Source organism: Ipomoea nil, unplaced genomic scaffold, assembly GCF_001879475.1.
Source record: "Ipomoea nil cultivar Tokyo-kokei standard unplaced genomic scaffold, Asagao_1.1 scaffold1250, whole genome shotgun sequence".
Lineage (NCBI taxonomy): Eukaryota > Viridiplantae > Streptophyta > Magnoliopsida > Solanales > Convolvulaceae > Ipomoea > Ipomoea nil.
This window is the reverse complement of record NW_017617678.1, coordinates 2,055,839-2,069,490: the sequence shown is the minus strand read 5'-3', so window position 1 is coordinate 2,069,490 and position 13,652 is coordinate 2,055,839. Positions and strand designations below refer to the sequence as shown.

The following is a 13,652-nucleotide window of genomic DNA, read 5'->3' as shown; positions in this document are numbered from 1 at the left end:
CCTGGTTAACAGCCGGTATGGTTCCCAGCCCACCCGACTGCCCGTACAGCCCGATTGATCTCAACCCAGTCGGGGTAGCATGCACACATAACATATAGCAAGCACATGAAACCCACACTAACACATTGGGAAGGGGGAGAAAACGTATAACAAAACCTATGCGTGATCCTTCACATACTAAGAATAGTCCTAAGGGGTTCACACTTCTTTTACCTAGGTCAACGGGATACCAATTCAACTAGCATGCAATATATAAGACTCATACGACCTACGAATGGTACCCGAAAATCCAACTAGACATAGGCACGAAAGACGGAGTCCGTTGGGACACCACGAGGGTCGGGGGAACATCAAACGGGGAAGCCGGGGTCCCAAAGTGGGGGAATTTCCAGCGGGTAGCCGGTGGGTGGGGATTCACCCGCCGGCTGCCCGCCGGTATGTACTGTTCCGGGCAGCGGGAGCCCGGCGGGCAGCTGCCCGCCCGCCAGCTGCCCGCTGCCGGAGCTCCTCTTTTGGCCGCGGGTACGTGGCGGGTCCCCTACCCCCCCACTGACTCTTTTCACCAAAAACGCCCCGGGAACCTTTATGGAACCCGGAACCATGCTTAGACGTTTTCAAACGCAATTGATAACACACGTAGACAATTAACGGATCGGAATCAAGAAACAAACGGCACATAACCTATCATGCTTTTCTAAACATAATAAACACCCAATCATGCGAAATCCCACCCAATATACCAAGAATAATACCATACGATACAACCTAGGGTTCTAACCGTTTTTAAATTAACAAGGACACAATTCATCTTTTAATATAAAGATTCGGTAAGAATATCACATAAACATCAAGAACATCCTACAATCATTAAGAACATCATATAATCGTCAAGAACGTCATATAATCATCAAGAACACCATAATTACCAAGAACCTTTCGTCATCAAGATCACCCATGGAATTATCCCATTAATCATCAATAATAATAATACAAATCATCAATACACAATAATATGGGGAAATCCTACGGGGGAAATCATAGCTATGAAAATAGGTTTTGTTGAGACATGGGTTACCTCTTAGCCTTAACTAATTCCTTGGCTATGAAGGGTCTTTCTTTAAGCTTTCTTGCTTTCTTGATTTCTTCTAAGGGAATTCTTGGAGCTCTTTGGGGTGGTGGAACGTTTATTGTGGTGGCGCGTTCTAGGTGCCTCTTAAGTCCCCTATTTATATATTTAGGAGTCCTAGTTAGGAACTAATATTATAGGCTTGCTAATTCTATTTCTTTTGGCACTAAGGATTGGGTTTAGGGATAAGGGCCCGTGGACTATGGTGGGCCTTTCCTAATTAATTATTGTGATTTAATTCTTTCTTTTGGGTAATTGATTAAATGATTTAATTGATTTTAGGGGTCGTAACACGGGGTGTTACAAGACCTGCCCCGAACAATGAGTATCCTAGTTTGGAATTGTCGTGGGCTTGGGAACCCGGCGTCAGTTCAGATTTTAGTGGACCTGGTCCACTCCAAGAGACCCAACATTATTCTCCTGTTGAAACTTTTGCGGGCCTAAGTAAGCTTCAGTCCATCAAAAATAAAACGGGCCTTTTAGGCCTCTTCAATGTTAACAATATGGGCCATAGATGTGGGTTAGCTTTGTTTTGGAAAGATGATACCGATGTGGAGATCAAGTCTTATTCGATGCATCACATTGACGCAGAGGTCTATCTAAGCGTCGGTGGGACCAAATGGAGATTCACCAGATTCTATGGAGTCCCGGAAAGACACAGGCGAGCTGAATCACGGAACCTTTTGAAGCACTTATCTACTGTCAACTCTCTCCCTTAGGTAGTTATGGGTGACTTCAATGACATCCTTAGCCCAGACGAGAAGAGAGGGGGCAATCACCAGCCAAGGAGACTTATCGAAGGCTTCTCTGACGTAGTTGAATGTAGCGGACTGAGTGATTTTCCTTTTCAAGTTCATCAATTTACATGGGAACGATCTAAGGGCACAGCGAACTGGGTGGAAGCCAAGTTGGACCGAATCCTCGTTTCGGATTCGTGGCGCGACTCATTCTCTCAGGCGATGGCTAGTTCTATTATTGCCACCAAGAGTGACCACTCGCCCCTTCATCTCCAATTACTTACTCCGGATATTCCCACTCCCAAAGGCAGGTTCCGGTTCGAAAATATGTGGCTCAGGGATTCAATTTGTAGAGAAATAATGATTCAAAGCTGGGCTCGGTCTCGTGGTTACCACCTCCTTGACAGAATAGGCACATGTGGAAAGGTGATTTGGAATTGGAGGAAGAATTTTGCTAAAGACTTTAATGGCCGCATATCTTTCTGGAAATGCCGTATGGAGATTACCAAACACCAAAGAGATGCTGAGGGTATTTCTATGTTTAGAGAAGCCCAGCATCAATATCTTTATTCCCTTCGTCAACAAAATGATTATTGGCGTCAAAGAGCCAAACAATTTTGGCTGAAGGAGGGTGATACCCACTCAACCTACTTCCACAATTCAGTTCGCAGACGCAGGCAGAACAACCGTATCGATAGACTCAAAGGAGAATATGGGACCTGGGTTGACAAAGGTACAAGTCTAAACTCTCTAATTACCTCTTATTTCACCAATTTGCTGCAACCTGATGATGTTAATGTACCTTACCCTACTGAGGACATTGTGCCAAAAATTTCCGATGCTCAAAACTCTGTCCTGTGTAGTCGTGTGTCTCTCCAAGAGGTGAAAAATGCCCTATTTGACATGAAACCCGACAAGTCCCCAGGACCCGACGGCTTGAGCCCGGGGTTCTTCCAAAGTTTCTAGGATATCATTGGTTCTAAACTCCTATCCTTTTGTAACCAGTGTTTCCAATCTGGTAAACTCCCGAGGGGTCTCAATCTCACTCGCATCGTCCTTGTTCCCAAAAAATCCAAACCTGAATCCATGAGTGATCTCCGACCAATTGCCCTTTGTAATATCATGTATAAGCTTATGTCAAAAGTCCTAGAGAACATATTAAAACCCCTACTCAATCACTTGGTGTCGGAGTCTCAAACTGCCTTTGTCCCAGGGAGGCTTATAACCGATAATACCATGATCGCGTATAAGCTGAACCATTATCTTGCTAGGAAAAGGCAGGGCCTAACTGGTTTTGTGGGAGTCAAATTGGACATGAGTAAGGCCTTTGATAGGGTAAATTGGGGGTTCCTATTAGCCACACTTGCTAGAATGGGTTTCTCTTCTGTCTTCATCAACCTTATTAGGGAGTTAATTTCCACTGTGGAGTTCAGAATTCTCTTGGAGGGTAGAGAGGTGGGTGTTGTTTTTCCTAAAAGGGGACTTCGTCAAGGAGACGCAATCTCCCCATATTTATTCATCCTCATTCTAGAAGTCTTGCACACTATGATTCACAGGAAGATTTTGGAAGGGGAAATTCATGGAATCTCTATTGCAAGAGGTGCCCCAGTTGTCTCAAATCTATTCTTTGCAGATGATTGTTATATATTCTGTAAAGCTTCTTATTTTGAAAGCCTTGCCCTTCGCAATACCATTGATACCTTTGCTAAGGCTTCGGGCCAAACAGTGAATTATGATAAATCTACCCTAACTTTTAGTAGGAATGGACTGAAGACACCAAGAGTACTGTTTGTGCAGTTTTGAGCATGAGGGAAGGTAATATGAGTGGCAACTACCTTGGTTTGCCCTCTTTGATAGGTAGAAACAAAAGACAAATTCTGGGGTTCATAAAGGATAAAATCTTGGGGAGAATCAAGAGTTGGACTCATAAATTTCTATCTAGAGCTGGAAAAGGAAATACTCCTTAAAAATGCCATCCAAGCTATTCTCACCTATGCCATGAGTGTATTCCTCGTACTTTCAGAACTTGGAAGAGAGATTGAAAGAGCCATGAATGCCTTCAGGTGGGGATGTGAGGGGATAGAGTTAGAGGCATTTGATGGAAGAGATGGGAGACCCTCTGTGTCCCCAAACCTTGGGGTGGTCTGAATTTTAGAAAAATCAGCGACTTTAACATTGCTTTGTTAGGGAAACAAGCTTAGAGATTACTACAATATCCTAACTCTCTGTTATCAAAAGTATACAAGCTAAGTACCATCCTTCCTGCTCTTTTCTGGAGGCAAACCTTGGGAGTAGCCCTTCATTTATATGGCGTAGTATCTTGGAATCCCAATCCATTTTAAAGCAGGGTTATAGATGGAGAGTGGGAAATGGTTCATCTATTAATGTTTGGAAGGATCCTTGGCTTCCTAACAAGGATTTCCCTTTTATTCATTCCCCTATTCCAGATTCTCTTGAAGATATCACTGTTGATAAACTCCTTAATATTTCGAAAACTGATTGGAATTTTAATCTTCTTGATGCCATCTTTGTTCCTGATGATGTGAAACTTATTAGAAACATTCCTATTGCAGAGGTTAAGCAACATGACAGGATTATTTGGGTTAAAGATGATAAGGGTGTTTACACAGTAAAGAGTTGCTACCAGAAACTTCAGGGTACTTTCCTCACTGATCAGATCCCCTTCCGGACTAAGGCATGGAAACTGAAACTCCCCCCAAAGATAAAGACCTTTTTCTGGCAACTTTGCTCCTCAACTTTACCCACTGTGGATCTCCTAAGATTGAGAAGAGTCCAGGTATCCCCTATCTGCCAGTTATGCTCTAGTGCCGAAGAATCTGCATTTCACCTATTTGTTAAATGCCCCCTTGCCATTAGTTGTTGGGATCATATTGGTTGTGTCACCCACCTTGGTCGTTCCTCTTTAATGGGCTGGTTGGAAATCAATTTCAAATCTCTATCTGCTAATGATCTTTGCCTTATGATTACTGTATGTTGGAAAATATGGAGTGCAAGGAATGGTAAAATATGGAATCATACAATTACCCCCATGCAGGCTATTATCAATGAAGCACATGTTTTTCTATTTGATTGGCAGAATGTGAATTCATCAACCCCCCAGGCTGGTAACAGTTCAGCTGAAGTTGTCAAATGGTTGAAGCCCCCTGATGGATGGTATAAACTTAATGTTGATGCTGCCCTTGACAACAACAACTCTAAGATGGGTTTTGGTTTTGTCCTCCGTGATTCTAATGGTCTTTTCAAGGCAACAGGTATGATTCCTTGGCAAGGCCTCCACGGACCTGATGAAGCAGAGGCAATAGGGATCCGTGAAGCTCTGAAATGGCTGAAGCTACAAAGTCTGGATCGAATCTGCATTGAGAGTGACTGCGCTAAAGTTATTCATGTTATTCAGTCTATTTCTGTTGTTTCTTATTTCAATCTCATACTGCATGACATTCAGAACTTAGCTAGAGATTTTAGTAATCTTCTTTTTGTTTGCTAAACGATTTGCGAATAGGGTCGCTCATTTACTTGCACGGGAGGCCTTATTTAAGACTGATCGTTCGGACTGTTTCTTAGGGGAAGTTATGCTGTGCATCCGTATGCACCATGCATGGTGCATACGGATGCAAAAACGACGTCGTTTTATTAAAAACGCGCGTCTCTCCTTAAAAAAAAAAATGTCAGGTTCGATTTCCAGCAACAGCATTATGTTGTTAATTCATTCTGGAATTTTAGTTCATAGATTATGGAATTTTAGTTCATTGATTCTGGAATTATAGTTCATCGATTCTGGAATTGTAGTTCATCGATTCTGAAATTTTAGTTCATAGATTCTGAAATTTTAGTTCATTCATTCTGGAATTTTTAGTTCATAGATTAGATTCTAGAATTATAGTTCATCGATTATGGAATTATAGTTCATCGATTATGGAATTTTAGTTCATATGTTGTTGCTGGGAGTCGAACCTGAATTTTTTTTTTTAAGGGGAGATGCGCGTTTTTAATAAAACGACGTCGTTTTTGCATCCGTCTGCACCATGCATAGTGCATACGGATGCACAACATAATTTGCCATTTCTTAGTCCCCTATCGTTTTGTTGTTCACGCTTTGGAGCTTGACTCCCTTTAATATATTTTGTTCGTTTTTCTTCAAAAAAAAAAATAAAAATCATAGCAGTAGGCAAATTATACCATGGATTAGAGTCTACCTTGCATTGTAGACTCTGATTCAAAATAACCATCAAATTATGTATTTGAAGTTGACATATTCTATGCGGTTAACAGTTTGTAAATAAATTGAAGATACGGGGTAACTACAGACAGGGACGGAGCCAAAGGGGGGGGAGGGGGGTCAACTGCCTCCCCTTCACCCCATCCCGACCCCATATATAATTTTCGTATGTATATATGTATATATAGTATAGGTTTTAGTATTAGTATAAAAAAAAACTAGTAAGTGTCAACAAGTAAGGAGTTAGATTAGTTGGTAATGCATGTGTTTGTTGCCCCCCTCAATCCAATTTCTGGCTCCGTCCCTTACTACAGACACATAATACGTTCTTTATATTGTGTCTACAGTTAATGTGTACCATGTTAGGTGCCTTAATATACTTACACACATAAACTGTTAATATGTTAAGTGTAGACACATGATAGGAGCAAAAGTAAACATGCATTGTTCAAATTACAAACTAGAAGCATTACAGAAGAATGAGACATTAACGCAAAGAAAAAGGAGCTGGTTAGAAGTAACCTTTTTCCAAAGAGGGCTTGAAGGAAACACTGCTCATTGATATCCCTTTGGCTTCAGCTATTGTATCCACCATCTCAAAACCAACCTGTATTAATTATCCAACACATTTCTAAGTTTCTAGCCTCTAGGCTGGGAAAGGGGTTCTAGGTTACGAACACTGTGGCAAGTGCCGTTGAACCGTTTGCCAGGATTTCCGAGGCCGACAATGAGCCAAGGCTGGGGCTTTGGCTTCGGTTCTCCTGTTTGGCCTCCAATGGAGTCGGCGAAGGTTGACCGGCTGCCGAGGTAGACATTGAATGCGAAAATTGAGGAGTAATTATCATTAGGGACCTTCTCGTCAAAAAGTTGGGGCGTGGAAATCCGATTTGAATTTGGACACTGATAATCAACTAAGCATTCAAGGGAATGGAGAATACGACGACGTTTTAGTTTCTGGTTGACGAACAATAGTGCAAAACATCGTTGCCGAGAATTGAACCCAGGTCACCCGGGTGACAAGCAGGAATACTCACCACTATACTACAATGACTCAAATGCTTGTTGTTATACAGTTATAATACAAATCTAATTCCAGTTCTGAAGAAGTTGATGAACATCGACCGACATATTCAGTCTTGTTTCATTTTTAGAAAGCATTTTGGTAGTTCAAAAATTGGATGTGGCATATTGTTATTATAATCAAATTTTATCTTAACAAAATTTCTATAGCATAATTTTTTATTTGAGTTAATACTAGATGTAATCTTCAATTTTGATCACTTTTTAGATTTAACTCTTGAAAAAGAATCTAATTACATTTTGTTAAGGCGTCTTCATAATTGATTTTTTTTTTCCAAGTCTTTTTTCTTAGGTGTAATAGGGAGGGGGAATTGGAGAGGAGAGAAGAGAGGAGAGAGAATATTTTTGATTGTTTTGCATGGGTTTTTGTAGGCCTCATTTAATATAATATAATAATAAAAAAATAAAATAAAAAGTGCACTAATGCGTGATCCGTTAGCTGGTAAGATAGTTGTTAGCTAATAGCTGATAGCTGTTAGCTGATTGTGTTAATTAGAAGGTATAAATAGTTGATAACATTAGCTGATTGTAGAAAAATGTTTGGTAAATTAGCTGTTAGCTGATAGCTGTTTGGTATAATTTCTTTTCTCAAAAAGCTAATTGAAGAAGTTGCTTGGAGTAGCTTTTTGAATGTTAGCCTTTTAGAGTTGTAAAAAGCTAATTAACCAGACATTTATATTGATATTTTAACTACATCAAACAATTAATAGTTGTCAAATAAGCCAAAATTGACCTATAGGTCAATATTTTACCAAACAGGGTGAAAATTTGACTTGTTGAGATGGGCAAATTAGGTTTATAAACTTTAATACATTGGGTTCATCATTAGTGAGAATGTAAAATAAAATAAAATTTTACATTATTACTCTTAAATATAATATTTACTAAATAGTTATTTAATTAGATAATCAAATTTGGAACAAAACCAACAGCCAAGGTACCATTTTATGGTCAAATTAGAAGTCGATGATGAAAATTGATAAATGTCAATAATCAAATAGACTATTTATGGTCCAATTCAAAGTCAGGGATAAAAATCAATAAATATCAATAGTCAATGAATCATTCATGAAAGAGAAATTTCCTCACTTTGGATCCCACGAGTATGGGACTATTAACACATTTGGTCCCTAAGTATTAAAATTTTCAAATTTGGTCTCATGACTTTTAAATCTCTATCACATTTAATCCTTCATATCAAAGTTCTGGCTACCAGTGTCTATTTTTTCGACGAATGGATTAATCCAAGGGCAAAATTATAATTTTATTTCTTTTATTAAAAAAAGCTAAATTTTTACCCCAAAACCCCTTCTTCTCCGTCAACGCAGCCTCATTTCCCCAAAACCCAACCCTCATTTTCCCCTCTGCGCAGCCCTCTTCCCACATTCTTCTTCTCCTCTTTTTTCCACTTCTTTGTTACAGACCTGCAAATAAGCTCCAAAACACAGAATAGAGGTTGGGGGTAAAGGAAAGAAGGAGGTAAAGAGGTAGAAGAAAAGGGGGTAAAGAGGAAGAAATAGGGTTTATCTCATTGAGAGAAGATTGTCCAAAAGCATAATGATATTCCAAAAAAAACAAAATCCTTACAATAAATAGCAAAAGCAAGCTAAAACAAATCAGAAATATCCCAACCAACTCTCCTTTTCACGCTGAGCATTTGTACGGGAGTTTGTATCAAAACGGCGTCGTGAGAGAGCTCCTCAACTGCTTCCAACGGCTAGCTTCAAACGTCGACGTTTAACTCTTCTCCGCAACGGCTCCAACGACTTCCCTTCAAACGCCGTCGTTTAGGTAAGTGGCTTGTTTATTCGAATTAACCCAAAACGACAGCGTTTTGGTCCTTGACTTTCAGTTTAGAACTAACTTCTGCAAACTACTTCCCCTCCTGATCTTCCACCTTGCTACCAGCCTTCCTCCGTTGGGTTTCGTCTTCTAAAATCATGACATTACCTTCCCCATCACCTGATCCTTGTCCCCAAGGATCAAAATTGGGAAATTGCTTGGTGATGTGATGGTAATCCTCCCATGTAGCAGCCTCTTGTGGTAAATTTGCCCATTGCACCAATATTTCCACCACATCTGCATTATTCTTCTTAATTAGTCTCTTTTGCAGTGCAGCTATAGGATGAGTAAGTATCATGCCCTCAGAATCAGTTGTAGGCAGTACTGATTGTGGTTCTATACCCTCCCCCACCTTCTTCTTTAAGAGAGACACATGGAACACAGGGTGAATTGTAGCATCTCCTGGCAACCTCAACCTATAGGCCACTAGGCCAATCTTCTCAAATATCTCAAATGGACCATAAAATCTTGCTGTTAGCTTAAGATTAGATCTGACTGCCAATGTAGTTTGTTTGTAGGGCTGAATTTTGAGATATGTCCAATCCCCCACCTCAAAATTTCTTTCAGTTCTGTGCCTGTCAGCCTGTTCCTTCATTCTTGCTTGTGCCTTGGACATATTCTTTTTTAGAATGGCAACCATAGCAGCTCTTTCTCTAAACCAATCATGATGTTCTCCTTCTGTGATCACTTTGAAAATTAAGTAAGGGGGTTTGTAACCATACAATGCCTGGAATGGAGAACATTTGAGGGAGGTATGAAAATTGGTATTATACCAATACTCAGCTAAGTGCAGCCATTTCAACCAAGTCTTGGGCTTGTGGAAAACCATACACCTCAAGTATGTCTCTAAACATCTGTTTACCCTCTCAGTCTGTCCATCTAATTGGGGATGATATGATGAGGACATACTGAGCTTCACTTGCATTTGTTTGAAATTCTCCCTCCAGAATCTGCTAACAAACACCTTATCTCTATCACTGACTATATCTTGTGGCAAACCATGTAGCTTATAGATGTTCTCCATGAATAGATCAGCCACCCCTTCTGCTGTGAATGGATGTGATAGGCCAATAAAATGTGCATACTTGGTGAACCTGTCAACTATGACCATAATAACATCCTTACCCTGAGACTTGGGCAACCCCTCAATGAAGTCCATAGAGATTCCTTGCCAAGCTTGTTCAGGAATAGGTAGAGGCTGTAGTAGTCCAGGATAAGCTATGTTTTCTTCCTTGCACCTTTGACACACATCACAACCCTTAACTGCTTGAATCACTTCTTTCTTCATCCCTGGCCAATAGAAGAGTTGACTTAGCCTGTGATAAGTAACTTGTTGTCCAGAATGGCCTCCCAAAGGAGAGTTATGCATTTGTTCAATCAACTTTTTTCTCAGATCTCCATTGTTTCCCACATACAGTCTGCATTTACACTTAATTAATCCTTTCTAAAGGGTGATTTGTGAATCAGTTTCTGTTGAGATCATCTGCTCAGTAAGTACCATTGAGGCCCATTCATCCTCTTCATAACTTTTAAGAATTTCCTCCTTCCAAAGTGGCCTGGCCACTGAAATGGCTCCCAACTCAGCCTGTTTTTCTTCCCCTCTCCTGGATAATGCATCTGCAACACAGTTCTCCGTTCCCTTTTTGTAATGAATGTCATAGCTCAGTCCTAGCAACTTTGTGAGGCCTTTTTGTTGCATAGCTATGGTAATTTTTTGTTCCAACAAGAATTTGAGACTTTGGTGATCAGTTTTAATAACAAAATGTCTACCACACAAATAAGGTCTCCATTTATCTATGGCATTGCTAATGGAGAGGTACTCCTTTTCATATATGGACAAACCAAGGTGTTTAGGCCCAAATCCCTTACTGTAATAGGCTATTGGCTTCCCATCCTGCATTAAAACTGCTCCCATACCTCTATAACATGCATCAGCCTCCACAATAAAGTCTTTATTAAAATCAGGTAAGGCAAGCACAGGTGCTGAACAAAGAGCCTTCTTAAGCTGTTCAAAAGCCACTTCTGAATCTGGACTCCACTTGAAAGCATTCTTTTTCAACATATCAGTGAGGGGTCTACTAATTGTACCATAGGATTTGATGAATCTCCTATAGTAACCTGTGAGGCCTAAAAATCCTCTCAACTCCTTGATGGAAACAAGTTTTGGCCAAGCAGACACAACAGATAGTTTTCTTGGATCAGTTTGTAACCCTTTTTCTGAAATAATATGCCCCAAGTATTCAACTTCCCTCTTGGAAAAAGAGCATTTACTAATCTTGGCCAATAACTGATTTTCCTTCATTAATTGTAACACTTCTCTCAGGTGTTCCCAGTGCTTAACCAATGAAGGGCTGTAAATCAAGATATCATCAAAGAACACCAACACTGTCTTCCTAATCAGGGGCTTGAATACCAAATTCATAAGGGCCTGGAAGGTTGTAGGTGCATTAGTTAGGCCAAAAGGCATAACATTAAACTCATATAAGCCCTGGTGTGTTCAAAAAGCAGTTTTGTATTCATCACCCCTCTTCATTCTTACTTGATGGTATCCAGATCTTAAGTCCAACTTGGTGAAAATTCTTGCATTAGCTAGTTCTGAGAATAAGTCCTCTATCAATGGAATAGGAAACTTATTCTTAGTGGTTATTTCATTCAGGGCCCTGTAATCCACACAAAATCTCCATGTGTTGTCCTTCTTAGGAACTAATAGAACTGGTGATGCAAAAGGAGAGGTACTATGGGAAATGATACCAGCAGTCAACATTTCATCCACCATCTTTTCTATTGCATTCTTCTAAAGGTGTGAGTATCTATAGGGTTTAGAATGCACTGGTTTAGCTCCTGGAATTAAAGGGATACCATGATCCAAGGGTCTTGCAGGAGGAAGGTTTTTAGGTTCTTCAAAGATATCCTGAAATTCTTGTAATATAGAATTAAGCTCAGGATGTTCCTGTTCTATAGATTCAGAAGGATTAAGACCATAGATCATGCCTTGTAGAAAATATCCTTGCACCCCTTCCTTCTTCCATCTCCTCAACTCTTTTTTAGAAGCCTGCTGCAACACAATCTTCTTAGTCAGGCCCTTCAATAGTATCCTTTTTCCTTCTTTATGGAAAGAAATTCCAAGGGGTCTTGTATGCAGCTGAATAGGTGCATAAGTGTCTATCCAGTCCATGCCAAGGACAATATCACACCCCCTAACCTTAAAACCCTCAAGTCCTTCTTGAATGGCTCATTCTGCACACACCATTCCAAGCCTTTACAAATTGAATCACATTCCATGATCTCACCATTGGCCACTGTGACCTTAAGGTTCTCAGCCTTCTCAGCAGTAATTCCCATCTGATTCAACACCTTGGGGTCCACAAAGCTGTGGGTACTCCCACTATCCACCAAAACCACCACATTATGTTTGCCAATTAATCCTAGCAGCTTAATAGTATTCATGCCTTCTCCTCCTATCACTGCATTTAGGGTCACTTCCACTTCCTCATTCTCAAGTATATCCTCAGTTTCCTTCTCCTCCATTTGATCTCCCATACTATCCTCTTCTATTTCTTGACTTTCAACCCCTTCTAAAATATTAAATGTAGGGCCCTTGCACTTATGTCCAGGGCTCTATGGATCAAAACACCTATAGCATCTGTTTTGTTCTCTCAGCTGGTCTCTGAATCTAGTGTTCTCAGGGGACCTGGCATTGGACTGTAGGGTATTAGAAGATGTGGTTTTAGATGGTTTTTGTGGGGTTTGGGTTCTGTTTGGCTCATTTGGTTTAGGTGAGTATGATCTGGGGTTAGATTGTGTTCTCTGGCTAGTGAATGGGGTTCTCTGGTTGTAGGGTGATCTAGTGGGGTTAAGGGTGGTGTTTTTGGAAGGGTCACTCACTCTCAATCCCTTCTCAAACTGCCTTGCAAGCCATATTGCATCCTCCAAGTTTGCAGGCCTAGAAGTCTTAACAAAACATCTAAACTATTGTTTCAATCTCACCACAAAGCTATCCAAAAAATATTGGTCAGTTAATGTGGGATAACTCTGCAATAGGAGCCCCTTAAACTCCTCATACTTGTCAGAAAACTCCACCACACTCCCCCATTGTTTGAAGTTGGAAAACTCCTCCATTACATCTGCATGGTTATCACAAAACCTTTTGCAAATAGCCCTAGCAAATAAGGTCCATTGGAACCCTTCCCTCAGACTATTTAAGTAAGTTTCATACCACATAGCTGCCTTTCCAGTTAAGTTAACACACAAAACATGCATCACTTCATCCCTGGGTATCCTAGCTAGCATAAAAAATCTCTCACACCTCACCACCCATAACCTTGGGTTATCATAATCAAAGACAGGAAATTCATACTTATACCTCACTGTTTGTTCACCAAGTTGGTTGTTCAGGCCAGGTCTAGGATTGAAATGAACTCTCCTTGGCATCCAAGGTCTCTCAGCTCGCAAAGGGTGCATGTGGGGTCCATACTGATTCTCTCCCAGCCCTTCCTCATCATTAGACACCTCCTGAGGTTCAGCAAGGCCATCTACTGCAGGTTCCTTTCCAGGCCTCCTGCCTAGGTCAGATCCTTCCTCTCCTGGGCTAGCATGGGAAGTTTGAGCTTGTCCATGGACTGAAGAAGGT

General features: G+C 40.6%; 1 protein-coding gene across 2 annotated transcripts; it reads left to right on the top strand.

Annotated features, from left to right (window-relative positions):
- Positions 1–1,706: 1,706 nt before the first annotated feature.
- Positions 1,707–5,519, top strand: LOC109184133. 2 transcript variants are annotated; one of them, XM_019334179.1, is made up of 3 exons: positions 1,707–2,596; positions 4,437–4,660; positions 4,961–5,519. In XM_019334179.1, exons 1-3 carry the CDS (start codon positions 1,852–1,854, stop codon positions 5,366–5,368), a joined length of 1,377 nt encoding a protein of 458 aa, XP_019189724.1. In that variant the 5' UTR covers positions 1,707–1,851; the 3' UTR covers positions 5,369–5,519. The 2 variants fall into 2 exon arrangements, with proteins under 2 accessions (XP_019189724.1, XP_019189723.1); XM_019334178.1 differs by having other exon boundaries at positions 4,437–5,519.
- Positions 5,520–13,652: the final 8,133 nt, after the last annotated feature.